Source organism: Sphaeramia orbicularis, chromosome 8 (genome assembly GCF_902148855.1).
Source record: "Sphaeramia orbicularis chromosome 8, fSphaOr1.1, whole genome shotgun sequence".
Taxonomy (NCBI): domain Eukaryota; kingdom Metazoa; phylum Chordata; class Actinopteri; order Kurtiformes; family Apogonidae; genus Sphaeramia; species Sphaeramia orbicularis.
This window is the reverse complement of record NC_043964.1, coordinates 33,036,759-33,064,137: the sequence shown is the minus strand read 5'-3', so window position 1 is coordinate 33,064,137 and position 27,379 is coordinate 33,036,759. Positions and strand designations below refer to the sequence as shown.

At 37.1% G+C, this 27,379-nt stretch overlaps 1 protein-coding gene across 1 annotated transcript; it reads left to right on the top strand.

The window, feature by feature from the left end:
* Positions 1 to 5,707: 5,707 nt before the first annotated feature.
* Positions 5,708 to 12,479, top strand: LOC115424222 (WAP, Kazal, immunoglobulin, Kunitz and NTR domain-containing protein 2-like). The gene is made up of 3 exons (XM_030141343.1): positions 5,708 to 6,268; positions 7,786 to 8,102; positions 11,177 to 12,479. Exons 1-3 carry the CDS (start codon positions 5,900 to 5,902, stop codon positions 12,375 to 12,377), a joined length of 1,887 nt encoding a protein of 628 aa, XP_029997203.1. The 5' UTR covers positions 5,708 to 5,899; the 3' UTR covers positions 12,378 to 12,479.
* The last annotated feature ends 14,900 nt before the right edge of the window (positions 12,480 to 27,379 follow it).

Below are 27,379 nucleotides of genomic sequence, written 5' to 3'. Positions count from 1 at the left end.
TCTAAAGCATTAATAATATCTGTCATATTTGTTTCATTTTTACCTCAGCTCTTCGGACTTATGGCACCTACAGTAGGCTATATCATGCCAAATGATTAAAAAAGACGCAGATTTAGACGTCGGTGGACACTCATCCATTTACTATGTCAAGCTTTTTAGTCGGATCAAAGTTCGGAATGAAATAAAGTTACAGCTAGGATTCAACAGCATCAATACAGCAACACAATAATAAATGCACAAGACTCACTCCCACTCACAAAAATAAACAGAACCCATAACAGATCAAAATGTGCAATGCATGTACAAAATATACACACTTTTAACTCAAAAAAATGCTAAAACAAGTGGTGCCAGGCACAACAAACCCCACCCCTCGCATGTATTGTGCTTATTTTGGCGTCGATCCAGCTGGTGTCATCATGTCTATGCGTGTGCTGGTGTCAACATATCAATTGCCTCTATATATGTACCAAGTTTGAAGTAAATTGAAACAAAATTTACGTTTTCATACACATTTGAAATCTCATCCATTATAAGTAAATGGCAAAATAGGGATGTAACGATTACCGGTATCATGATAAATCACGGTAAAATTGCAGACGGTTAGTATTAAAGTTTAAATTCTAATTATCATGATAACCGTGTTTGATTACCGCACTTTTAGAGGAAAAAAAACCCTATGTAAAGATATGCTTTTATGTCAGATATTTGAGTATAGTTTTAATTTATTACAATTTTAATTTTATATTCCTAATATTTGGAACCAATATTCACTTTTAAAGTCTTTGAAAAGGTTCGTTAAGCATCTTTGTGTTATTTATGCAATAAAGTATGCACATTTTTCAAATTGGATTTTATATATTTTTTTGTTTTCTGGCCTTTTATGTTGATATAGTAGGTTAAAGTGGAAAAAAAAAAATAGGCAGATTATATAGATGAAGTTGTGCTGAAAAAAACATGAATATAGTAAACAGTTCTTTATATAGTATATAAAGGCAAAATGAAAAGTACTGAAAAATGGCCAAAAAAGGCTCAGACCCCTAAGGATTAATACTTGAATGTTTCTTCCAACAGAAAGTACATTGTGCCAATTATTTTATTTATTTATTTTTTTAAAATACGACTTGGTTAAATCATTTCAGTCTGTATATTAGTACTTTTTGAACATTTTGAGCACTATTTCAATAATACCGTGATAATAATGATAACCGTGATAATTTTTGTCACAATAATCGTGATATGAAATTTTCATATCGTTACATCCCTACTGGCAATCTGTAAACTCAATTTGGTATGAATTCAACCGACAGTTCTGATGCTACACTGTTAAAAAACAAACAAACAAACCAAACCTGAGGGGGTAGTATTATGGTCTGGGGTTGGTTCAGTTGGTCAGGTCTAGGTTCAATAACATTACGTGTCCATAAAATGAGATCCGCTGAATATACTGAATGACCAGGAGTGAATATCCGTGGATTATTTCTGCCCAGATGAAAATCCCTGGATTCATCAGCCTAAAATTGTGAAAGAGTGGTTCAGGAAGCATGAAACCTCATTTTCACACATGGAGTACAGATGTGATTCCCAGGGAGAAACTTTGGGAGGTAATGGAGAGGACATTATGCAGCAGTCCGACTCGTCCATCATCAATACAAGATCTTACCAAACATGAATGTGAGTATAGATGGAAAAATGTGACATTGTATTAGCATTGTGTGGCATCAATGATGCCACAGTGATTACATCTTGTAATCAAAACTACAGGTGGCCCAGGCAAGAAATACTTTGTTTTTTTTCTGTACTTTAAGTCATAATATCACAATAATGAGCATAGTTGGAAAGTAACAAGTGATAAATCATCTGTACTGTCTGACCTTTTGTAATTTCCCCTCATTTGTAAATATGTATATAGTCTGCATAGTTTTTATTTTTTATTACTTTTATCATTTTTTATTTTGCATTGTTTGCTTTTGCACTATGTTGTTTTTTGCACTATCCTTATGCATGCACACTTTTTTTTGGCAGTGGCTACTGCCACAGTACTATGGCATGAAATATCAGTTTGTCTATCGCCACAGAGCCAATCAGATGTTAGCATTTGTACTAGAGCCAATCATGGATACTGTTATATGAACTCATTATCCTCTTGTTGCCACAGTACTGTGGTGATGTATGGCGTATACTTCAGTGCATTCTTTTGTGCATTTTGCGACCACAGTACTGTGGCAATTGATGGAAGAAACTACAAATTAGTGATAGTCTATAGTATAGAATAGGAATTATTGTTGTAAATGCTCTATATGTTGTTGTTTTATGGTGTTCTTAGCTCTGTGCAGTCAGTGAGGCTGGAGAAGGTGGGCGGAGCTACATGTCAGATGCAGCAGTGTGCCATATGACTTCTCAGTTCTGTGTCAGTTCAGTGTATTGAGTGCTGTGGTCCGAATTCTGCACTCTGAACGTTGTCCCAGTGGCTGATTTACAGCAATGTCGGATTTTACCTACTGGCACCATTTGAAAATCTGCAGAAAAAAAAAAAAATTCTACTTTGACAAGGAATTAATCCTTAGTTTTTCATATTGTAGTCCAAAGTATTACCAACCTAGCTAAATCCCAGCTGATATAAGATCTGACCTATTTGCTCTCTGATTGTCTCGGTACTTTTCGGGACGTGAAAATTACCTGTCTACACATTACATAACGAGGGTGTTGATTGGCTCTGTGGTAAAAGACAAACCGATATTTTGTGCGTCAGTACTGTCAATAGCTACTTTGGTTTTTTGTTTTTTTGTTTTTTTTTTGGGGGGGGGTTGCACTTTATTCTGTTGCTGCCTTGACTGTTGAATTTTCCCATTATGGGATCAATAAGTCTAATCTAATCTAATCTAATCTAAATAGCTCCATGTCATTAGCATGTGTTATGAAAGTGGCCTTAAACCTCTGTTCAGACCTGGCATTATCATCTATGATGATCTAAATCTAAAAAGTCATACATAAAACAGTTAATTTCAATCTGCCAACATTTATCTCAGATATAGAAGTTATTATTGGACTAACAGCGAAGCAATATTTTGACAGTTTTTTAATGTGTTGTCATGCATTCCATTAGGACATGGCGGATGGTTTGAGTTACTGAGGATAATATGATTATGATGCAGGATACTGGACCACTTTAACTTTCCAAAAATAAACAGCCTGATCTCAAAGCTTAAACCGCAAATATCCGTACATATAACATTTCCCAAATAAATATTAATACAGATGTCACATGAGCAGCCCATTTGTTTTGAACTGCCACAGAAAGATGGTGAAGGTCAAATTCAAGGTCTGTTTGCAGACAATACATGTTCTGAAGGCAGATAGACTGCGCCCTGCACGGGGTCCGCCTTGTGGGTTAATTCAATATGTGACATGCCCCATAGCCCCAGTGTCGGCTATGCTGGGAATGTAGGGTCCTGAGGGGTGAAGGTTAAGGGTGGAGGTCCAGATCTGGCTAGGAGTTGTATGGAAACTCAAAACACTGCTTTTGCATCAGTCTGTAATATTCAATAAAAGTAGTTTGATAGAGTATAAGCAATACATCAGGACTGTTTAATTTCACCACGCTCATACTATCCCCTTGTTTTTAGAGGTGTGTGAGTCTTACCTGTGTGTGAACATGTGGGTGTATTTCACTGGAGAGACAGCAGACCAGACTAAGACTGCAGGGTTTGGTCTGGAGAGCACTGGGCCTCTTTGGGCTCAGCAGGGATTCAGCTTGTGAAGTACAGACTCTGTAGCAGTACTCACACCAGACTACTAATACTGATATAGATATTTTAAAGCTATAACAATACACAAGCAAAAATCTGATTCCACATTGATAGGTTTTGTCAAATCCTTTTTTCACCAGAACCCTAGCCTATTTTCTACAACATCTTCCTGGAATAGGCTTTTTTAGGAACAAACACATTTTTCGCAGTATGATACCTGCTGTCTGTACCTCTTGTGACTTTGTTTATATATGCACATATTGCAACAGCATTAGCCCAAAAAATCTTGCACAGAAACCATTTTGAAGGGCACTAAAAGCTTAACTGTCAGTGTTATCACTAAGTACTTACAATAAAAATGGACCAAAAAATTATGTGTGAGTAAGATTTTTTTTTTTAGGTAACTAGAACATTACTTAGCCTAAATTTAGTCAAAACAAACATAACATAAAAAAAACAACAGATAACACCAATCCAAACTGGACAGACGGTGAACCCAGAGTAGTTGAAATATTATGTTTCTGAGCTGTGATAGGGAAATAGATTCCTCAACGTGCAGCTGAGATAAGATGTGGCTGGTATGGCACCACCATCTGACTCACTGGTATAACTGTTTAATATTATAATAACCATCTGGTTTAACCCATAAAGACCCAGTGTTACTTTTGTGGCAGTTCCAAAATGAATTTTTCTCTCTATTTAACCTTTCTTAATTGATTTGTCATAATTTATTCTAACACTCTCCTCTGTAATTTGCATTTTTCAGTGTAAATAATGTATTTTTCTATAATTAATTAAGATACTCATGAAAACTCAGAGAAAATTCAAAGGTTATTATATCAAAACAGAGAAAACTGAAGAAAAAGTGACTTAAAGTAAAATATATCACTACTCTATTCGCTGTCATTGATCCTACTCCATGGGTTTTACTGGTGAATCAGTGTTGTAGAAGATGACCGCGTTTCCATGGTAACAACGGAGCCTCTGAATGTCCAAATGGGTCATATCTGATGATCGTGAAAAGATGACAAACTGTATTTTACACTAATTGTGTTCATGTATTGATAGGATTGATGGATCAACAGGTATTGAACAGTTTATATCAGTAGATGTTTTTAGTCATCGGTGGGTGTTTGGATCTTTATGGGTTAAGGAAACCTTTTGGAAATATGAAGAAGAGGAGGAAAGTAAAGAAAAAGCAACAGGAGTATAGGATAGAGGGTTTTTAATTGATTGATATGTAGAATAATCTATGTGTGGCACAATTAGTTAAAAAAAAAAACAATTTCTCAATGAACTGAACCACCTTAAAGAAAAGCAAAGTAAAGTAAAGAAAAAGCAACAGGAGTATAGGATAGAGGGTTTTTAATTGACTGATATGTAGAATAATCTATGTACGGCACAATTAGTTAAAAAAAATAACAGTGTCTCCATGAACTGAACCACCTTTACGCACTCTCCATCATTTTAAATGAACCCAGCTCCTGTCCTTCTCTTGCATTATATTAATGTATTCAGAACATCTGAGACTCAATAACAGGAAGTAGAGGAGCTGTAGTGAGTTTGGTGCCATCTTCTGGAGACTCACATTTTGTTCACACACTGATAGAGTTAGTACAGAAATAAACTAGTGCATTATAATGTAGTATGACCACAGTGCGCAATGTTGTCACATACTGCGGTTTGATGACATTCAATACTGTGCAAGGGGAAAATCAGAATAAATAGTCTTTACATTTATGGTAAATATATGAGAACACACTTCTAAAATGTCACTCAACTGTATAATAAGTTGAATCTGTTTTTATTTTACTGACAGGTCGTCTCCTTTCCTCTGATTTTGAAAGCTAAGGGTTAAGGCGTCTGCGCTTTTTACGCACAGGTGTCTCCGCCAGTCCTCTGTGAACCAGCGCCTTCAAACTTGGGAAACTTTTTTTTTTTTTTTTCTCTTTAATTAAGTTGATCATAACTGTAACTCAGCTGTGATTTGCTGTGCGACTAGACAGGCAACTGTAATTCATGTAGTGAGATCTTAAGTGGGTTTGCTCGCCTCAACCCTAATCTCTGGCTCTTATTAAACGTGGACCAAATAACCTGGAGAGCTGTGCGCATCGGCACCAGTTCCACACGCTGCTATTTTAGCTGTTTTTATGCTGCTTTTCCTTTCACTGTTAGAAGTGCGAGAAACTTTAAAAAGGAAATATATTTTTTCCATTTCCAGACGCGTTAGAAAGTTATTCCTGTCGGCTTTTTTTTTTTTTTTTTCTTTTCCAAGATTGTGTCCTTTGTTTTGCGCGTTGGATATGTGGTGGATGCTGTTTCCCCGATGGATTTGGTTTGTTCTGGGACATTTTTACACTTTTCTCCTTTTTATGGACAGCTGTCGTGTAAAAGCTATGCCTATGTCATCAGTTGCAAAAGTGGTGTATTCACACGCAGGTATGTGTCCGAACGAACTGAACCCCAACCTGTGGGTGGATGCTATGAGCACCTGCATGCGAGAGTGTGAATCTGACCAGGTGAGTCCTGATGGAGCTGCAGCCCAAACCTGTACACTGACATGCACTGACGACTTTAATGTGGAAGACAAAATGTGAGAATATACCTAGTATATATATTATATAGACTATTATAGTTTTATATTTTTAAAATATATATACGTATTTCATTAACTGGATGGCAAAAATGTAACTGAATAATTTTATGAAGTTTCAGAAAAGTGTGGAGTGCATTCTTAATCGACTAACAGATGCCAAAGATTTACACTTTTTTTTTTTTACACAGACAGATAGACTTGATCTAACTTAAAAAATAAAATAAAATAAAAAATAGTACGGTAAATTAACCCTTTCATGCATGAATTATTAGAACATTAATCAAGATTTTTTTTCCTGAGTGTTTTTATTCCTCTTTAGACATGAAAAAAACAAAGTGATTGAAAATTTTCTTATGAACCTATTTTTTATGGAGTTGCAAAAATGTCCACTCAGCTGGACACCATGTGTTTCATTTTTGAAGCAAAGAATCATGTATTTAGTGATATATTGTGTGAAAACTATTAAATAAAAACATTTTTAATGCTGCAAATATGATGTTCTGTCACATTTTAACATGCTCTAATATTCAGTCATTACTCACTTCATGGAGATAATATGGAGAAAAAAAAAATTGTTAAAAAAAAACAAACAAACTGTTAATAACAGTCTAATACAGTGTTTTTCAACCTTGGGGTCAGGACCCCATGTGGGGTCGCCTGGAATTCAAATGGGGTCACATGAAATTTCTAGTAATTGATAAAAAAAATAGTAATAAAAAATATGTTGAAATGATTCAATATATATGTCATTATAATTAAAACACCACACACCTTTCCTTATTGAAATTTAAATTTAAAAATAAAGCGTAAATGTTGTTTAAAGTTAATGTTTGTTTGCAACATAGTATAGCAAACTATTACATGATCAAAAACAAATTAATTTTAGCAAAAAAAAGTCTCAGTTTTGAATGTCTGGGGTCGCCAGAAATTTGTAATGTTAAAATGGGGTCACGAGCCAAAAAAGGTTGGGAACCACTGGTCTAATAACAATAACAAGCAATTGATTTACACTCAAACATGTTAGTGCAGATCAGGTTTATCTAGAACAGCAAAGTTACAGTAATGGTATGAATGTCAGTGTTTGGGATGATGCATGAACGTCCCCTGTGTTGGCTGATATGGAACTAAAACAACAAAATGCATGAATATATAAGAGAACAGCTGTAGAATACCTGTCCACTGTAGTGACCACTATGCATGAAAGGGTTAATGTGTTTATACTTTTATTTCAAGTCTATGTAAGTTTTTGACGGTGACCAAACACTGACCCGACTGATCCAAACTCAATTTATGCAGCAATCCACATAATTAAAAAAAAGTATTTTACTAAGAAGGATTTCCATCAAGCATTCAATTATCTCCTATTTTGTGCAGTTAACATTTATCCAAATAAAAGCAGTGAATGTGATGCAGACATTTTGCTTGTTTCCAACCTTGTAGGACTGTGAGACATTTGAGAAGTGCTGTCCTAACGTGTGTGGAAACAAGAGCTGTGTGGCAGCACGGTACATAGACATCAAGGGTAACAGGGGCCCCATTGGAATGCCAAAGGGCGCCACCTGCGACAAGTTCATGTGCTCCCAGCAAGGGTCTGAGTGTGACATCTGGGACGGCCAGCCTGTGTGTAAGTGCCGAGACCGGTGTGAGAGGGAGCCTCACTTCACATGTGCATCAGACGGCATGACCTATTATAACAAGTGCTACATGGATGCAGAGGCCTGTTCCAAGGGTATCTCTATCTCTGAGGTCACCTGCAGGTAACATGTTAAGTATTTTAGATCTCCACTATTTTGATTTTGGAGTGATGAGGTAATGTTTTATTTGGTCTTTGAAATTAAGACACATCACTTTTATCTCTTATTCTAAAATGTTTTAATATGTTATCTCTGATATGTGAATGCACTGATATAATGGCTTGAAAAAAGGTTCTGTGTGTAAAATTTAGGACAGGGGTGGGCAACCTGTGGCTCTGGGGCCACATATGGCTCTGTAGCATCTCTCTATGGCTCCTCTGGTCAAAAAACATAAGGAAAATTTTGAAATGAACTGAATGAGTCATTACTTTTTAACATTGTTATAGGTCTAAATCTATTCTAACTTTGTCCGTCTGCAAAAATGCGCAGGTTTTAAGAAGAATAAAATCATTTTGACAACATAAAAACCAAAATGGATTTTTTTTTTTGCCAAATTCAAACCAAGATGCTCGATTTGTATTTGTAGTTTGTAAGAAAGCCACTATATATGAAAGTTGAGCTTTTTCTCCATTACACAATGCTATTATGTTTTGGAAATAGTGTCCATCATTAAAAATAATAGCACAAATCTTGAATGTTTTCTTTCTTGTCGCTGTATAATTTCATAAATACAACAGATATTGCTTTATTGCAGTGTTTTTCAACCTTGGGGTCAGGACCGTACATGGGGTTGCCTGGAATTCAAATGCGGTCGCCTAAAATTTCGAGTAATTGCTAAAAAAAAAAAAAAAGTTACTGAGAAATAATATATGGTGCGTTGACAGAGACAATCCCAATCCATAAAAGACATGACAAACTGTGAAGCTGAAACTGAAGCACTGTGGTACTGTTTATCTTTCAAATGTTCATTGTGGTCAGTTTCAGATGCTGCAGCTCTTTCATAATTCATAGTTTGAGTCCTTGTTTGTTCAGTATTAATTGTCAGCCTTGTAAATAGAAGCTGGACTGACTGTACATATCCTGACCAAGGAAAATAAAATTCTTACTTTGTGCAGTAATCTACACCTGGCTTTTCTGCCTCTGTCCATAAAAATATACATTATATAGACTAAATGTTGTCAAAAATAAACGTTTATTTGCAGCATAGTACAGCAAACTATTACATGGTCAAAACAAATTAATTTTAGCAAAAAAAAAAAAAAAAAAGTCTCCGTTTTGAATGTCTGAGGTCACTCAAAATTTGGGATGTTAAAATGGGGTCACGAGCCAAAAAAGGTTGGGAACCACTGCTTTATTATAATGAAAATACAATGTTAAATAGCAAACTAATCACAAATAGGCCACAGCAGAGCAGCCACCTCATGGTAAAATGTACATGGGTTTAAATACTTTTTTCATGGCTCCAGTCAGATTTCTTTCTTTTTTCCAAGACAAAAATGGCTCTTTATGTTGTGAAGGTTGCCAACCCCTGATTTAGGGGATCTAATTGGAAAAATAATATGATCGAGATCTTTTTTTTTTTTTTTTTGTTACCCAGTATATAAAATCCTGCAAACTGATTTATTTTCATTCTTTGAATTGGTAATTTTTCTACAAGAGCCAAGAATGGACTCCCTGTTCCTGTCTTTTATAGTATTTTATGTTTTGGCTGTTAGGGATAAAATTATCATCACTTACTATGTTTAGTTTAGCTTATTTGTCTCAAACTTTGAAGTAAAAAAAAACAAAACAAAAAAAAATAACAATTAAAACAAGAGATCACTTACATATGCACCCATCAACGGTCATTAATCACAGAAAAGTAATGAAATACAATACATTTAACATAAAAGTACATACAGTTGTGGAAAATTTATTAGACCAGCCCTTGTTTTCTTCAATTTCTTGTTCATTTTAATGCCTGGTACAACTAAAGGTATATTTGTTTGGACAAATATAATGATAACAACAAAAATAGCTCATAAGAGTTTAATTTCAGAGCTGATATTTAGCCGTTTTCTATGTTTTCTTGATAATAACAAAAATCACTTCAGTTCGTACATCAATATCTATGGCATTGTACTGACAAAAACAGTGCTTTTATTCATTCCATGTTTTCTTTTCTGTCTGTTTTAGTCACATGATACACACAGGAGTTAGTACTTGATTGCATAACCACTGTTTTTGATGACTTTTGATGGTCTAATAATTTTTTCTGCGACTGTATATATCAACTCATAAAATACAGTTTGAGAGGGGACAAAAAGAAGCCAAAGTTTTTCTAGTCCTGCCCCTTCCTTTTTGAAGTGTGAACTTGAATTGTTATCCCTTAGAACAGGGGTGTCAAACTCATTTTCTTCCGGGAGCCACATTCAGCCCAATTTTATCTGAAGTGAGCCGGACCAGTACAATAATAGCGTGATAGCCAATAAATAATGACAACTCCAAATTGTTTGAGTGCAAAAAAATAACATTCAGTTACGCCAGTATTTACATTTACAAACTATCCAAACATAAAGGATGTGACTAACCTGGGAAAATGGAATTTGTTAAGAAATATAAGCACAATTTTATCAATATTATGCCTCGACTTATCACTTATACATATGCACAAAACATTTAGTAACAGGCAGAAAACTGTTAAAATTTTGTTTAATTTTCTTTAAATATTTCTGGTTGTTCATATTTGTTCAAGTTATTCACATTTTATTGTTAAAGGATAGTTTGTAAATGTAAAAATTTTCATAATTTAATGTTTTTTGCACTAAATCAGATAGAAAAAAAACTGGTGTTGGCATTATTTATAGGTTATTATGATATTATTTCTGAGTTTGATGCCCTAACTTGCACTTGGCAAATCCATCCTGAGGGCCGGATTGGAACCTTTGGCGGGCCGGTTTTGGCCCCTGGGCCACATGTTTGACACCTGTGCCTTATAAGAATAAAATGGACAATCCAAATATTGAGTATATCATGGTGTTTTGGGGTTATTCTGTTGGCTGCGATCGATTTCACCGATACAAAAAAAATACAGATCAAGTTTATTTATCCTCAGGGAGAAGTCATGCCACTAAATATCACACATTGAACCTTTAAGTAAAATCCCCTGACATATGCTGGCTCTGATTTATTTCTTTTTTTATCCACCCTACTTACAGGTATCACCTGACCTGGCCAAACACCAGTCCAATCCCAGCAGAGACCACCCTACATCCCACCACTGCCCTCCAGACCACCCTTCCCGCTGACATCCAGCTCCCTGCCATACACAATGGCCCCACTCAGCAGGCAGTTTTTGTGGGTGAGACAGCCAGCTTCCTGTGCGAGGTATCTGGGAAGCCACATCCGGAAATCACCTGGGAGAAGCAGCTGAAGGGCAAAGACAACGTCATAATGAAACCGAATAACGTCAGAGGCAATATCGTAGTCACTAACATCGGCCAGTTGGTCATTTACAACGCGCAGCTCCAGGACGCCGGTATTTACACCTGCACAGCCAGAAATGTTGGGGGAAGTGTATCATCACATTTCCCCTTGGTGGTGATCAGGAAAGAGGCGAAAGGTAAGAATTCAGTGGGGAACAGCACCAACCTGCCATTCCCAGCCGAAGAGTGTCTTAAGAGTCCGGACACCGACGACTGTGGAGAAGACACCATGAGCTGGTACTACGAGTCAAAGAGGAACAACTGCTTCACCTTCACCTACAGTCAGTGCAATAAGAACCGGAATCACTTTGACAGCTATGAAGCTTGCATGTTGTCATGTGGAGGAGATCTGTCAGCTCCATGCAGCCTACCGAGCGCACAGGGGCCGTGTAAAGCCTACGAGCCTCGCTGGGCTTACAGCAGCAGCCTCAAAAAGTGTCACTCCTTCGTGTATGGAGGCTGCGGCGGCAACGAGAATAACTTCGAGTCCAAAGAGGCCTGTGAAGAAATGTGTCCTTTTCCAAAGAACCATAACTGCAAGATGTGTAAACCTCGAGGTAAGATGGTCGCCAGCTTCTGCAAAAGCGACTTCGTGATCCTGGGGCATGTGACGGAGCTTACAGAGGAGCAAGAGTCAGGCCACGCTTTGGTGACAGTGGAGGAGATCTTGAAGGATGAGAAGATGGGTCTGAGGTTCTTCGGTAAAGAACCTCTGGAGGTGACTCTTCTGAACATGGACTGGAACTGCCCTTGTCCCAACATCACTGTCGCTGACGGACAACTGATCATCATGGGAGATGTTCACAACGGGATGGCCATCCTGCAGCCGGACAGCTTTGTAGGTTCCTCCAGCGCTCGTAGAATCAGGAAGCTCCGTGAGGTTATCCACAAGAAAACCTGTGATTTTCTTAAAGATTTCTCTGCCGCCCAGTAGAGATTATATTCTAATCATCCTGACTTCTAAGCTTCAGTGACCTCACAAGTCTCACTGTTCTGTTGCCTGTTTAACATTCATTTCACTTTCTTGTTCCTTACTTTTGGAACAAATTTTAATCACATAGCTCATTAGTGATCACTTTTATCTCGTTTTTTTTATTTTTTCTTTCTTTTTCTTGATCAGTCAGTTCCTCACAGATTCGCATTGTTCTTTTCTTCTTCTTAACACAAGCTTTCTCTCTCTCACTCTCTCTCTCTCTCTGTTTTTTTTTTTTTACTTTTGAAGTGAAGCTTAGATTCTTATACCTGGAGTCCACTGTCTGAAAAGTATCTACCATGTATAAAGTATTTAATCTTTGTAGCTGTTTATTAATATAACATTATACATTTTACCCACAAATATTATGTCTCCATTTAGCCTTATGTTATGTTATGATGTTGTGTGATATCCCAGACTCTCTGTTAACATCTGTTTTGAGCATATGAGAACACAATAGTACAATGTGAAGCCTCAGTTTATAAACCAGAATCAAATAAGGTATTTTTTTGTGTTTACTTTTTGATAAGTATTACAGTTATAATACACATTTGGTATGTGGACTTCTGTACTTCATATTTATTGTTCTCGATCCATTTCTTATAGGGCTGTGGCCAAAGGATGAACATGGGCATATGAGTATCTATGTGTATCTATGGATTTAATTACCTAGAAGAAAGACATCCCTATGCTCTGTATGATGCATTAGTGTTCATTTTTTATGGAAAATTATGAATAAAGAAAATATTCCATATGCTTTTGCTTTGTGAAGTCGTTGCTTCGGGCAAATCACCTGACATGTTCTGGGTTCATCAAAAGGCTCTTTCAAATAGTGCATGTGCTGTGTATTCGATGTCCCTCCATCCGTGTCCTCCTCCTTCCACTTCTATTTCACACACACAGAGCCTAGTCTGGCATTACAATCTGAAGCAGGTCACATTCCAGCCCAGCTGTGGTGGCCCGCAGAGCTGTGTGTTGTGTTGTGTCTGGGTCTGGGGCCCTCGCATAGCACACACCCCACCGGCCATCCATTGGCCTTGTGCGGCCCCTTTCATGTGCAAGAGGCCGGGGTGAAGGGGAAGAGGAGGAGGAGAGGGATGTTGGTTGATTCTCTCTCTTTCTGTCTCACTCAGTTAGCCACATCTGCGTTCAAGAACAGAAACAGAGGAAAAGGAGAACAGAACCTTTGTTAAGTCAAGCTTAATGGTTGAATTGGCTTCGTGAGAGCAGTCACTCTATAGGATAATGCAGGCTTTTCATCCTGAAGCTTTGGCCAAATCCTGCTGTGAAAGTGGTTAAGACATTTGAGAAATAGGACAGAGTAAAGATGCTTTAGAAAGAGGTATGCCCAAGAGAGGAGATACGATGTCAGGTGAGAGGATGGACAAACACTAGAGCAGTAGGACCAGCTGGATACAGGAAACCAAACATAAGGATCCAACTAGCCACCCAATAGTTTTCCCCCATCCCCCTCTGTCCTCCGATCCCCTTCTCCAACTCTTTTTCTCAGCCCTCTTCTTCACCCGTCTACCCGCTGACACCAACACAAACCCAGCCTCGGGTGACGACCTCTGACCTCCTCCCACCTCCTAATGAAAAGGAGGCCACCAAGGAAAAGGTCACTTTCATTAAGAGTTGTTGACAAGTGTTAAGTGACTGGCTGAGCTCCAGACTACCTTCACACAGCCCCCTTGATGCTCTGCACATCACAGCTGGCTGCTGATTTCAGTATCAAGTTCACTTATAGACCACCAACCAGGCAGCCTGCCAGACAGACCATAATAATAAGCCAGACAGACGCAGGTACAAAAGGGGAAAGGGGGGGCACAATGCCCTCAGTGACATAGTGTCATGGAAGAACTTACTTTTATTCTCAGAAACAGTCCACATTCTTTGAAATAATAGATCATATTTGGGATTAATTGTACATTGATTTTAACATCTTACTGCTGTCACATTTTTGTGATACATTTTGTTAAACAGACTTGTATGAAAAGTTAGATTAAACCTGAGTGTTTTGGGTGATACCCCTAAGTAATCAAATAAGAACTTTTGTATCCGTCCTCAGTAAGGAATTATCCAACCATAGATAACATACTGTTACTGAAACATGCCATCAGCCTCTGACATATATCAGCTTTAATAAAGCAAGTTTGTATTAACAAAGAAAGACACATTATATTAAAAAGGAATAATTATGATATGACATAATAACAGTAGGAATACAGAAAAAAAAAAAACAGTATGTTCCAAGGGAACAGAGGGAACATGACCCACATCACATGCAGGTGTTTAATCTTGGTGAATTGAAGTGTAAATGCACCGAGGAAACAACTATAAACACACACTGACACACACACATGCACATGTATGGACATGTGATGTAGTCTTGTTGCCTCCGCAGGCAAAAGACTAAAGCTGTGTGCTATTATGAATATATGTATCTAGTACAAATTCCACTTTAACATATTTTAATCTAATGATAACACATTTTTATTTTACATCAATAATAGTTCTATGGGGTTCCTGAAAGTATATTTATTTCACCTAATTTTGATGCCAGTACCTTACACTACCGTGATCATCATGGCATCAGAATTATGTGAAATGGAATCAGGCCACTTAAAGCATATTTGTATGAACTGGACTATATTTTTACTGCATTTTTCTTGTAGGTTCTGTGCCATGGTCCTCAAAAATGACTGCATTTTGCGCAATCATTCCATCTATCCACTAGAGGGAAGCACAATACAGAACAAAGATAGTGACGTCTCTTAACTGGACTTAACAGAACTGTAACTGTTGCTCAGGTCTTTCATTTATTTCATGTACTGTATACACACACTGTATTTGTAGCTTTTATTCAGCTCATTGTTAATAACAGCTAAACCTGTGCTATTTAAGCTTACACAACTGTTTGCAAAAGTTTCCGTTTCATGCAAAAGGCATGTTTATATTTGATTAGTGTAGCAAGGCCAACGCACAAACGAATTTAAAAAAAATATACATGCAAACATACATAGAGATTTCATGTTGTTTCAGTTCATGAAATTATCCTATAGTTGGAAAACGAGCCTGATAAATGGTTTATGTGAATGTGAATGTTAGGGAACAGCATATCCCATCTTCAAAATACATTATACTGTAATTGGGAGTACAAAGACAGATTGTCAATTTCATGCATGTGCACACAGATCCATACTCTAGATATGGTGGATAACAGCAGTGCTTGGTATGGAGAATCAGTAGGCGTAAGAATTTTCACAGTTACACAGCAAACATTTCATGCTTGAACAGACAAATGACACATGACAGGTTTTTACATGTGGCTTTACAAATGAACATATATACAATTTGCAGCATTTACATGAAGGCAGCCCTTACATAGTGCCTGTACTTTAGTGGAAACCTCTACAAATGACTGGTTAACAATATAGCAGTGCAGGGTGACCGGAAAAAAGACATTGAGGAGACAGGTTGGAGGAGGCAGGTGGGACTTAACACCAGGGGGAAAAATGCAGGAAAGATAAGGAAACAGATAGGAGTGCCGCAGGGGGGGGGTGAGAAGAGGGAGAGGAATCAAGAAAGGTCAAGAGACTGGAGAAAGGAGAAGAGGACAGAGAAAGGACAGAGAGGAGCGGAGGATGTGAGGGTATGAAGATTATGAAGGGGGGTGGGATGAGTGAACGATGAAGGCGGAAAGGTCATCGTAGCATAAGGCGGGTGTAAATTGTCCAGAACATAAAACTGCTGCTGTGGACTCTTGGGGATTCTTTTACCCCCCCTTATCATCCTGCTTTCTAAAAATAAATGTTGCTCAGTGTAGGGGGAAACTAGGACACTGTTACTCTCACATTTCTCTGTTGTATATATACTGTAACATCAAGTATAGATAGATAGATACAGGGTGGGGAAGCAAAATTTACAATGAACATTTAGTTGTTTTTTCTCAGCAGGCACTACGTCAATTGTTTTGAAACCAAACATATATTGATGTCATAATCATACCTAACACTATTATCCATACCTTTTCAGAAACTTTTGCCCATATGAGTAATCAGGAAAGCAAACGTCAAAGAGTGTGTGATTTGCTGAATGCACTCGTCACACCAAAGGAGATTTCAAAAATAGTTGGAGTGTCCATAAAGACTGTTTATAATGGAAAGAAGAGAATGACTATGAGCAAAACTATAACGGAAGATACTATTAAAGAAGAATGGGAGAAGTTGTCACCTGAATATTTGAGGAACACTTGCGCAAGTTTCAGGAAGCGTGTGAAGGCAAGAAGGAGGACACGTAGAATAAAAACATTTTCTATTATGTAAATTTTCTTGTGGCAAATAAATTCTCATGACTTTCAATAAACTAACTGGTCATACACTGTCTTTCAATCCCTGCCTCAAAATATTGTAAATTTTGCTTCCCCACCCTGTATATCAATACTGAAGGTACAGATCTACACCTGAGCTTGGTCACACTATCAGGTTTGGATTCCTACATGTTCATAAACAGTCATAAATAAAAACTTGATGCACACAAACCCTCCTTGTATGGGCAAGTTTGGTAAACGTGAGCATAAATTCACTAGTAGTTTGTCTTTGTTGTTTTTTTTTGTGTATTCATACATGGTTTTCGGTAGCCTCTATGTGCAAAAACACTCTAGAAATCTCCCAGAAACTGAGAAAACATATGTATAGTTTTAAAAATAATAATAATAAAATTGACTTTTGCTGCAATTACACTCAAAGCAACTTCATAAATGAGAATGAGAGACACAGAAATAGAAGATTCAAGCAGAAGAGAGAGTGCGTAGGAAAGAGAGAGAGAGAGAGAGAGAGAGAGAGACTACTTGTGTGTCGGGAGTGACGGAAAGAGGGAGGGACGGAGGGAGGGAGGGGTGGAGAAAATAGTGCTTGGGACAAAATGTTCTAATCCCAAACCGGCATCAGAGAGAGTTACTCAGAGATTTCACATTGTTTCAGTTTTGTCCCAGTATGACCCAGTGTAATGGCAGCAGAGACAGAATGAGCTCAACTAAAACCAGGATCAAATAAAACCAGGATTTTACAGTGAAATACCTGTCTTAGTATAGACTGGTCTGGAGTAGCTTTAAGTTGATGTGGAAAACAGACAGAGGATGACTTTTTGGGAAGGAGCTCCTGGTGATGTGTTACGTAGTGTAGCAGATACAAAAGCCCACACAGTAGTACACGCACACAACACGCTATTACACATCTTGTAAATATCTTCTCGTAGTAGGGGAGCCCATAGTCCAGCTATAATTAGGCCCAGTGGGATTGTTCTTTACATGCTCATAAGTAGTAAATACTAGACCTTTTCAACTGAGCAGCAGAGGAATGCCTATTTGAAGTTAATGCGTCCCAGAAACTCTGTTTGACCGTCAATCAATATGAATTTATCCCATTTGTCAATTTATATCCAACTTGGTGATACATTCATAACATAATTTCCCCTTTGATTCTATAAAGAATACTCTCAAGATTGTAAAATGTTAAAGTAAATGTGTTGTTTATTTCTTATGAATGTAAAATTCTATGTTTATGTGAGTTCTATTTCATGTGCACTTACCTGATGTTACAAATATTGTTCAAAATAGGGCGGTTTTATTGCTATTAGCAATAAAAAGGCATGTTTTACTTCACATTCAGTTTTGTGCTGCTGTCTTTCGGGCTGTAAGGGAGCTTCGATACCCAAAACAGTAGGTTCACAGATAGTTATTATCTACAATGACACCAGTTGATTATTTTTGCCTACTGTATTTTCTAAGCAGCCTGTGATGTTGGTGTTGACAGTAATGTTGGAGCTGTGTGTAGCAGAGGGAATATGGAGAACAGCAGGGGGCTTAGTACACTTCCCTGGGGGACACCGGTGCTTAATGCCTGTATGGAGGTCGCAGCATTGCCTTTTCACATTGCCTGTGGTCTACCTGCCAGGATGTTCTGAAACCAGCTGCACAGGGAAAGAGAAGAACTGATCCACTGCTCCGAAATGAGTCTGGATTTGGTTTAAAATATTTCAGTTTGGATTTTAAAAGCTGCTGTGAAATGTGGCTGGCTGTTACATATTTAAGTTTAGTTTCCTGAGCACTATATTGTATAGTAATTGCTTAGATTATTTATTTTTCAGCCATACCATAATAGCATCAGTATGCTGTTTTAGTATTTATTTAAACATTATTATCATTTTATGACAAAAGAAGAAAAAAAAACTGGACATAACTTAACAGATTTGGTGCAAAATACCATTCAAGGTTATGTTTACCTTGTACTTGCTATACTCTTAATGGATAAATATAACTGAATTACTGTCTATAATTTGCATTATCTGCCTCTGTAAACACAGCTGATGTAGACTATGATGTATATTGTTATTTTATCAAGCCCTCAGGTTCACCTCAAAAGCATTAGCATGAGGTAGCTGAACATATTATAGTCCAGTGGTATTATTTTACCGTCCACACAAACACGGTAATATATTGTGTAGTGATCTGACTCCAACCTGAAGTCAGCCTGTTTTTGTTCATGTACAACATTTACCAGGCCTTTCCTCATTGACACACACCACATGGCTATACAGTGGCTGTAAATAGCACTCTGCATACAGCCACAATGACTTTGCGATGGCACCAGGGGGGCCAATGACTGCAGGTCTCCGCTGAAAATGCTGTAAAGCCCTGCAGACACTGGAGGGAGTACTAGACTACTGTCTTTCAGAAAGTGGAAGATAGATAAAGTTAGTTTGGACAGAATGTTTGACTTCTCACAGACCAGTTTCATACTGCTCTATTAACATTAACTCTACCACTGAATGATTTAATTCATATTCAAGCAAATCTAAGACCACTTACTTATTGTGATAATAATGAAATATGAAAACATCTCTTACTTATGTTTTTGTTTTTTGTTTTTTTTCTTTATTTAGGATCCCCATTAGCTTTACCATAGATACAGCTATTCTTCCTGGGATCCTTACAAAAATCTTTACAACTTGTCAATGCAAATAACACACAATATAATCATACAAAACAATTTTCACATACTACATAACATACAAAAAAAAAAAAAAAAAAAAAAAAAAAAACAGACAAAAATACAGACACAACAGCTCCTTTAGGTCAGCAGTGGTATAATATATTCAGTACATATATTCAGTTAACCCAGGTATCAAACATGGTCAATAGATGTTTCTTAACTGATTTCTTAAATTTCATTTTATAGTTTTCTTGTGTGATGTGTTCCGATAGTTTGTTCCATTCTTGCATAGCTCTGTATATTACCATTTTTTTCATTGCATTTGTTCTTGATTTGGGTAGTGTAAAATTACCTCTGGTTGTCTGCCTGGTTGCATAGCTACGTCTATCTGAACTAAAACAAACATTTCTGAAGTTAAAAGAAACCTAACAACACACCTAGCATTCTTTTTTGCAATGTACAGCCACTATAAACCCTTAAATCATACGGTATATACATATAAAACTTAAAAAAAAAGTGGACAAGCATAATACAGGATATGTAAAATAAGAAAAATCATGTCTTAAAAGGTATATAGTTTTTTTTAGCAACTTTATTTATCATTTTTCCTTAACAACATTGACATCACTAAGGCATTTCTTGCACAATTTGTGAACCCCCCCATCCATGTGGCATCCCCACAAATACATCCATATAAACACACGGGTATCAAATGGGCAAACAGAACACTAAAAGAAAGAAAAAAAAAAGAAGAAGAAGAAATATGCACAAGTAGAAAAAAAAAAGCTATATACTTTTTAATTCAATCGCTCCATTTCTTATTATCCATTAAAATATTCCATCATGAAAGAAATATAACAAATGGAGAGACACATATCCTGCATATATCCTTGTTTGTTAGAGTCTAGGCATTCGCAGCATATGACTAACGTTGGCCATTACATAATTAGTCACTCTTGAGGCCCTAGATTAGCACTCGGGGGCCATAGGGAAGTGGAGAAATATTTACGTCAGATAGTTTCCTTGGTAAGTCATGGTCTACTGAAGAGTACTATAGATAGAGTACTGTAGAGCTGTATCCTATTTACACCCTGTTTAGAATCGGTTACTTATCTAAAGAGATACAAATCTTTAAAATGTGACTGAAGCGTTGCTGATCATCATGTGACCTTATCCGTGTCATCTCATCTCAGAAGCAGGATTTTTTTTTTTTTGTGCAATAGAGAATGTTGAGCTATGTGAAAACTACATTTTTACACTTTAATGTGTATCTTATCAAGTATCTCTGCAGTTTATAGAGTTCGATGTCAGGTGTTAAAGAGAAGGATTACATAAGTGTTGAAGGCTAGGGAGGATAGGAGGACAGGAGTTGTATTCTAACTATTTTCGGATTGCAGGCAGGTTCCTTTCTCGTGTGCCCCTCCACAATCAGAAACTATGAATATTAATCGCTGCTTTTATCGCTTGTTATGGAAAGGCTCCCTTTCTGTTTGAATGGTAGGAAGGCCCTTTTTTTTTTTTTTTTTTTTTTTTTTTTTTTTGCTTGGCTTTATTACCATATGAGTTGAAAACATGTCTCGTGGAAAGAGAGCAGTGGAGTTGTTTGAACATAAAAGCAGCTATGTTGAAGGGAAGCTGGCCTGCATGAGTGAATATTTTGTCCTTTCAGGCTTGTTTAGAGAGGGGATGATTAGTTATCAACAGGTAAAAAAGAAGATAAATTACATCTTCCACAGACAGGTCTTTATGAGGCTGTTGTGTGTGTAGGTGTGTGTGTGTGTGTTTACCCTATATGTGAGTTGGCAGTGAGGCAAATGCCTCTAAGCTGGTTGAAGCTGAAATCCTCACGTGCAGCTCATGTCTAAGCAACACTTGTGTATTTGTGCATGTGTGTGTATGTGTGTGTGTTGGTGTGTGGCAGATCCTGTGACGTCATGTTTTGGTTCTGAGCAGCTTAGGCGGCATGTCAGTGTGTATTAAACTTCCACATCACATGACAATTGACCTTTGACCACTGCTACAATCCAGCATCAGTGAGAAACAGACCAGGCAGTGACAGATAAGTGGGAATAAAATGCAGACAAAAGTAACACAGTATGTTCAAATGGTCAGATATTATATTCTCAACAGCGACAGAGAGGAGAAGAAAGACAAATTTAGATCAGATATCAAGACATAGGTAGCCAGAAGCTGATAAGTCTTAATAACGTCCCAAAGTGGCCATTAATGGGCAGCTGACCAGAGGGGATCACATCTAAAGTTTGCCGGAGGATGTCTCTACCCTGATCTGTTGCCATGACAACCGGAGCTCCTGTTGAAGTGGGCTCAAGTTTGCCGATTAATTCAAGGAAAAGATGAAAAATCTCGAAGCAGTTATGAACCATGACAGATGATAAATTCGGGTGCCCTTTCATTTCTTTTCCAGTCTTTTTTAACCTGTCAAACTGTCCTCTCTATAACACGGCTCCATAAAAGCCATCTATATCTGCAAAACGTAATGCTTTTTAATCAGGTCGTCCATTTTCTGCTCTTTCTAATACATATAAAATACATTCATCACATTGCTACTGCATTCGGGGCTATATGTATATATGCACAGGGTGGGGAAGCAAAATTTACAATGAACATTTAGTTGTTTTTTTCTCAGCAGGCACTACGTCAATTATTTTGAAACCAAACATATATCGATGTCAGAATCATACCTAACACTATTATCCATACCTTTTTTAGAAACTTTTGCCCATAGGAGTAATCAGGAAAGCAAACGTCAAAGAGTGTGTGATTTGCTGAATGCACTCGTCACACCAAAGGAGATTTCAAAAATAGTTGGAGTGTCCATAAAGACTGTTTATAATGGAAAGAAGAGAATGACTATGAGCAAAACTATTACGAGAAAGTCTGGAAGTGGAGGAAGCAACAAAAAACGTACCAAAGCTTTTATTAAAGCTCTCAAATCCAAAATCCTAAAGGATCCAACCACATCCATGAGAAAAATGGCAACTGAACTTGAGGTAGACGACAAGACCGTTAGAAATGCAGTAAAATATGATTTGAAGTTAAAATCTTACACAAGAACACCAAAACACTTGTTGACAACAGCAACAAATCCAACTTTAGCAATTTTTGGGACTCATGTTTATGGCCGCCTTCTAGCCCAGATCTAAACCCTCTGTATTCTGCTATTTGGGGCGTTTTAGAAAATGCTACCAATAGAACATCACACAGCAATGTCGACTTTCTTAAAGATACTATTAAAGAAGAATGGGAGAAGTTGTCACCCGATTATTTGAGGAACACTTGCACAAGTTTCAGGAAGCGTGTGAAGGCAGTTATTGAGACAGAAGGAGGACACATAGAATAAAAACATTTTCTATTATGTCAATTTTCTTGTGGCAAATAAATTCTCATGACTTTCAATAAACTAATTGGTCATACACTGTCTTTCAATCCCTGCCTCAAAATATTGTAAATTTTTCTTCCCCACCCTGTACATATGACTCAGCCTGAAAAACATACAATACAATATGGTGCAGCACAAATTCCAATGACACTGTGACACATTTCTGATAATTTCGTTACCAGTTGTCTTCTGCAATCTCATCCAACCATGAATTCACTTTATAGTTAGACTGTGGCTCATTATCTAATACAAAATCACATTACACATAATGCTTTTAAAATGGATTGTGTAAATGTGTGTATATGTGTATCTTGTGATATGTACAGCTGCCAGGTAATGTGATAATATTTGTCCTTGGTGGCAGCTGGGACATTATCCCATGTGGCATTTTGTTGGTTGTAATATCTTTCCTAATGACTGTTCAGTGCCTAAATTGTCCTCCTGAACAGCCATTAGTTGTCATCTCCACAGCTACCGTCGTCTTTAACTTACAAAAACAATGATTCTCACTCACAACGGGCCTTTATTATTTGAGGGTGGGGTTGCAGTTGGATGGGAGAGAGAGTAAGAAGAGGTATGTGTACTTTGGAGGCGTTAAAACTTAACTATACTGTATATCTTCCTTAGGTGTGTTGTGTGTTTGTGTGCAACGCTTATGAGGTGTGCAGCAGCAGATGGCTTCTGAAGTTGTCTGCCAGAGTTTGCAGACATGCAGCGTTTATGATTATCCCCCCTTGAAGGCTCATCTGCTCAAGATACAGCCTCAGGATGGAACAGAAGCTGATAGTATCTACACAAAGGAGAAGGGAATTTTTAATGGAGAATATATGGCACAGGAGCTGCTTTGAATCAACTTTATTAGCACTGTCTGGCAGAACAGAAGAGGCAGATGTAGTACAGGTTTAAAAAGGTCAAGGGAAGATTTTTTACCGTGTGCTCCAGATCTCATCCTGTTGGCATGGTGTCAGAGCCTGAGGCAAAGAGACTCAACTTAATACTGTCTGCCCCAAACTTTGTGTTGATTCCCAAAATGGGTGGCAACAATACTATCATATTCTATTTTAAAGATAAAGAAGAAGATATATGTTTTTTCTTGATACACTGGTTTGTTCAACTCACGTGGCTCTTCTTCTCTCACAAGCCCGGACCTGGTAATGTGATCATGTTTTCTTAACTTTAGTGGGTTGTGTCCTCTGTGATTCCCTCACACCCAATCACATGTGTGTTAGCAAAATGAAAAAGCTACACAAACATTCAGGTATTGAGCCAAGTTCAGAGGATTTGTTTCCTGTACAAACAGAAAGACTTTCAGACACAGTGTTATGACAGCAGGAAAGGACATTGTGTTTTGTGTGTATATGTTAACATTTTAATTGTTTTTTAATGTGTCTCTTAGTGTTAGTTAGTATTAATAGACTGTATGATGTAGATGGAGGAAAATGTAGAAATATGTGGCAGTAGTTTTCAAACTGGCCATTGTTGTGTTGGCTTTTTGGAGCCAGAAGTGACCATACTGCTTCAGAGTTGACGTCATGGTCCATGTCACCATAGTTGCGCACCCAATCTGGTGGCAGAAAAACACTGTATATCAACGGAGGTAAACTGAGAGATCTGGGAGATAGAGAGAAAAAAGGAGGAATAATGTCTTGTGCTGTAGGTAGTTAGAATAGAAATGCTAAAAAAATGCCAACCTTCACTTTTACTGAATACCAATACCGAAGCCATTAAACGGATGGACTGGACTGATGAAATGATCCGGAATTCTGGGCTCGGCAGTGCTGATTTCATATCAGTATGTACATTAACCTGTTAAACCCTGACCATATTTTCAGGGGAAAAACGCCTAAAAAGACATACCTAAAGTAAATGAAGAATTACTTCACAATAATACGGTTCATATGGATGTTCTTGGTGTCTATGGACATTTAGAGACCTCACAGAATCTATTCCCATTGTTTAAAATATTGTATCTATTACTATGACTGAGTAAACTGTAACAAACTAAAAGAGAAATTGGAATTTTTTATTCTCGCCTGTTTTTTTTTGGCTGGATTGACGATGATATGCATAAATTAATTGTTCGCGTCGGAGATTTTTAATAGCGTATATTTCACCCCACAAAGATTAAAAATCCTGTTTGAACATTAAGTTTGCACTAAAATACACTTTTGATATACTTTTATTAACATTAGGGTCTAAACTTTGAGCAAAAGTTGAAAAAAACATTCATTGTCCTGATTTATTATATTTTTATAGTAGATGAATATTAATAGAATTTTTTCGGGCTGTTAGGGGTAACAACACTTACCCAGCCATGCAGGTGCAGTTGGCCGTCAGTATAGAGTTGGCTGACTTGTCGATGATCGCCCACGTCTTGTAAAACTGCATTTTATGTAGTTGTTGGAATAAAACATTCCAGGAAAAAAAAATCTTGATTATGGTTCTAATAATTCATGCATGAAAGGGTTAAACTTAAACCCCTTTAGCCCTATCAGCCTGCCCGTGGGCTGAAAAAAATAATATTAATATTCATCTACTATAAAAATATAATAAATCAGGACAATGGATGTTTTTTTCAACTTTTGCTCAAAGTTTAGACCCTAATGTTAATAAAAGTACATCAAAAGTGTATTTTAGTGCAAACTTTTATGTTCAAACATGATTTTTAATCTTTGTGGGGTGAAATATACGCTATTAAAAATCTTCAACACAAACAATTAATTTATGCATATCATCGTCAATCCAGCTGAAAAAAAACAGGCAAGGATAAAAAATTCTAATTTCTCTTTTAGTTTGTTACAGTTTACTGAGGCATAGTAATAGATACAATATTTTAGACAATGGGAATAGATTCTGTGAGGTCTCTAAATGTTCATAGACACCAAGAACATCCATATGAACCTTATTATTATAAGTATTATAAGTAATTCTTCATTTACTTTGGGTATGTCTTTTTAGGCATTTTTCCCCTGAAAATATGGCCAGGGTTAAACAGGTTAAGGGTCAAACAGGATGTTCACTACTAAAAAGTGACATGACTTGAGTATGTGATTTTTCTCCCATGAATTGATTGAGCTACCACAGCATTCCTACCCTTAATATGTCTGGTCCAACAAAGTTATAGGCATTGAGGGATTTGAATGTGTTGAGCTTTTCTTTTGTGTAAATGTTGGGTTTTTCAACAAGATATAAAAAGATGTCCGACCACTGTAGCTTCGACCATTTGGTTGGCTCTGTGACGCACTGAGCCGACAATGAGTATGGATCAGGAAACCTTATCCCGCTGCTAACGGTCGACTTATTTTTGTAAGACACCTTGTCTCGTTGACAGACCATTAAAATAATTGGAAAAGGTCTCTGTATCTTCCATTACTCCATTTCTCTCCTGATTTTCACGCTCCTTCCATGTACTGTTGATACCACAACTGTCACTTTCTGCCACCAGTTAGGCCCCGCCCACAAAATATGTTATCACTATTTACTAACATCGAAATGGTCTATTTGGACAAAAGGGAACTACAGGAACCTCAGGGGTCAGAGGTGAGCTAATGCTAAACGTTAGTTTACTGACCCTGTAAAATAGCAAACAAATTAATCTGATGGTATTCTTAATCTAACATATTAACCATAGGCCTATCTATAGTGGAGTTATCTGTCAGGACAGAAATGTGTGTTATTAAAAAAAGAAGCTCTGAAAATCCTACTCAGCAAGTGAGCAACCTGTCACATAGACCTGTCAATCATACTCTGACACACCAGACATTTACTATTTCCACGGCTCCGAATGAAATCAATGAGAGCAGAATAACTCCAAAAAAAAAATCAATGTAATAATTTTAGATAGAAGATCAGAAAAGTTGTAAAGATGAGACCCCAGGTGCTGTCAGTTGTGAGATACTTCCATTGTAGCTTCATTTTGGAGTTGAGTTCCTTGCTCCTTGTTGGCAACTAATGTATTGCTCGCAGTGTTAAATTGATTGCTACTGTCTTGCTAGCTGTGATTGACATTATGACATCCTTTATGCAGATTAGGCTGCAAAGTACATTTATTTAACATGTAGAACAGGGGTGTCAAACTCTTTTTAGTTCAGGGGCCACATTCAGCCCAATTTGATCTCCAGTGGGCCGGACCAGTAAAATAACAGCAGTGAAAAAAGTAAAATTACATTATGATAATGGTTACATCTACATGTTTCCTTAAAAATCTGAATAACATGAACAACCTGAAATGTCTTAAGAAAAGCAAGTGCAATTTTACTAATATTTCTGCCTCAGTTTATCAGTTTATCATTTACACATGTACATTACAACTTACATTACAACTACAAATACACAAAACATTTCATAACATGCAGAATATTGGTAAAATTGCATGCACTTCTCTTAAGACATTTCAGGTTATTCACATTTTTTGTGAGATAGTTTGTTAATATAAACATTTTCATGTAATTTTACTTTTTTTTTTTTTTTTACACTAAAACAAAGATAAAATCTGCAGTTTTCATTATTTATAGGTTATTATGATAATATTTTACTGGTCTGACCCAATTGAGATTAATTGTTTTGTATGT

Excerpts from the sequence above, each read along its gene's own strand:
- LOC115424222 (XM_030141343.1), top strand. The coding sequence starts at position 5,900 with ATGCTGCTTTTCCTTTCACTGTTAGAAGTGCGAGAAACTTTAAAAAGG. Across the intron at positions 6,269-7,785 it reads GAGAGTGTGAATCTGACCAG|GACTGTGAGACATTTGAGAA; the intron begins GTGAGTCCTGAT and ends CCAACCTTGTAG. Across the intron at positions 8,103-11,176 it reads ATCTCTGAGGTCACCTGCAG|GTATCACCTGACCTGGCCAA; the intron begins GTAACATGTTAA and ends CCCTACTTACAG.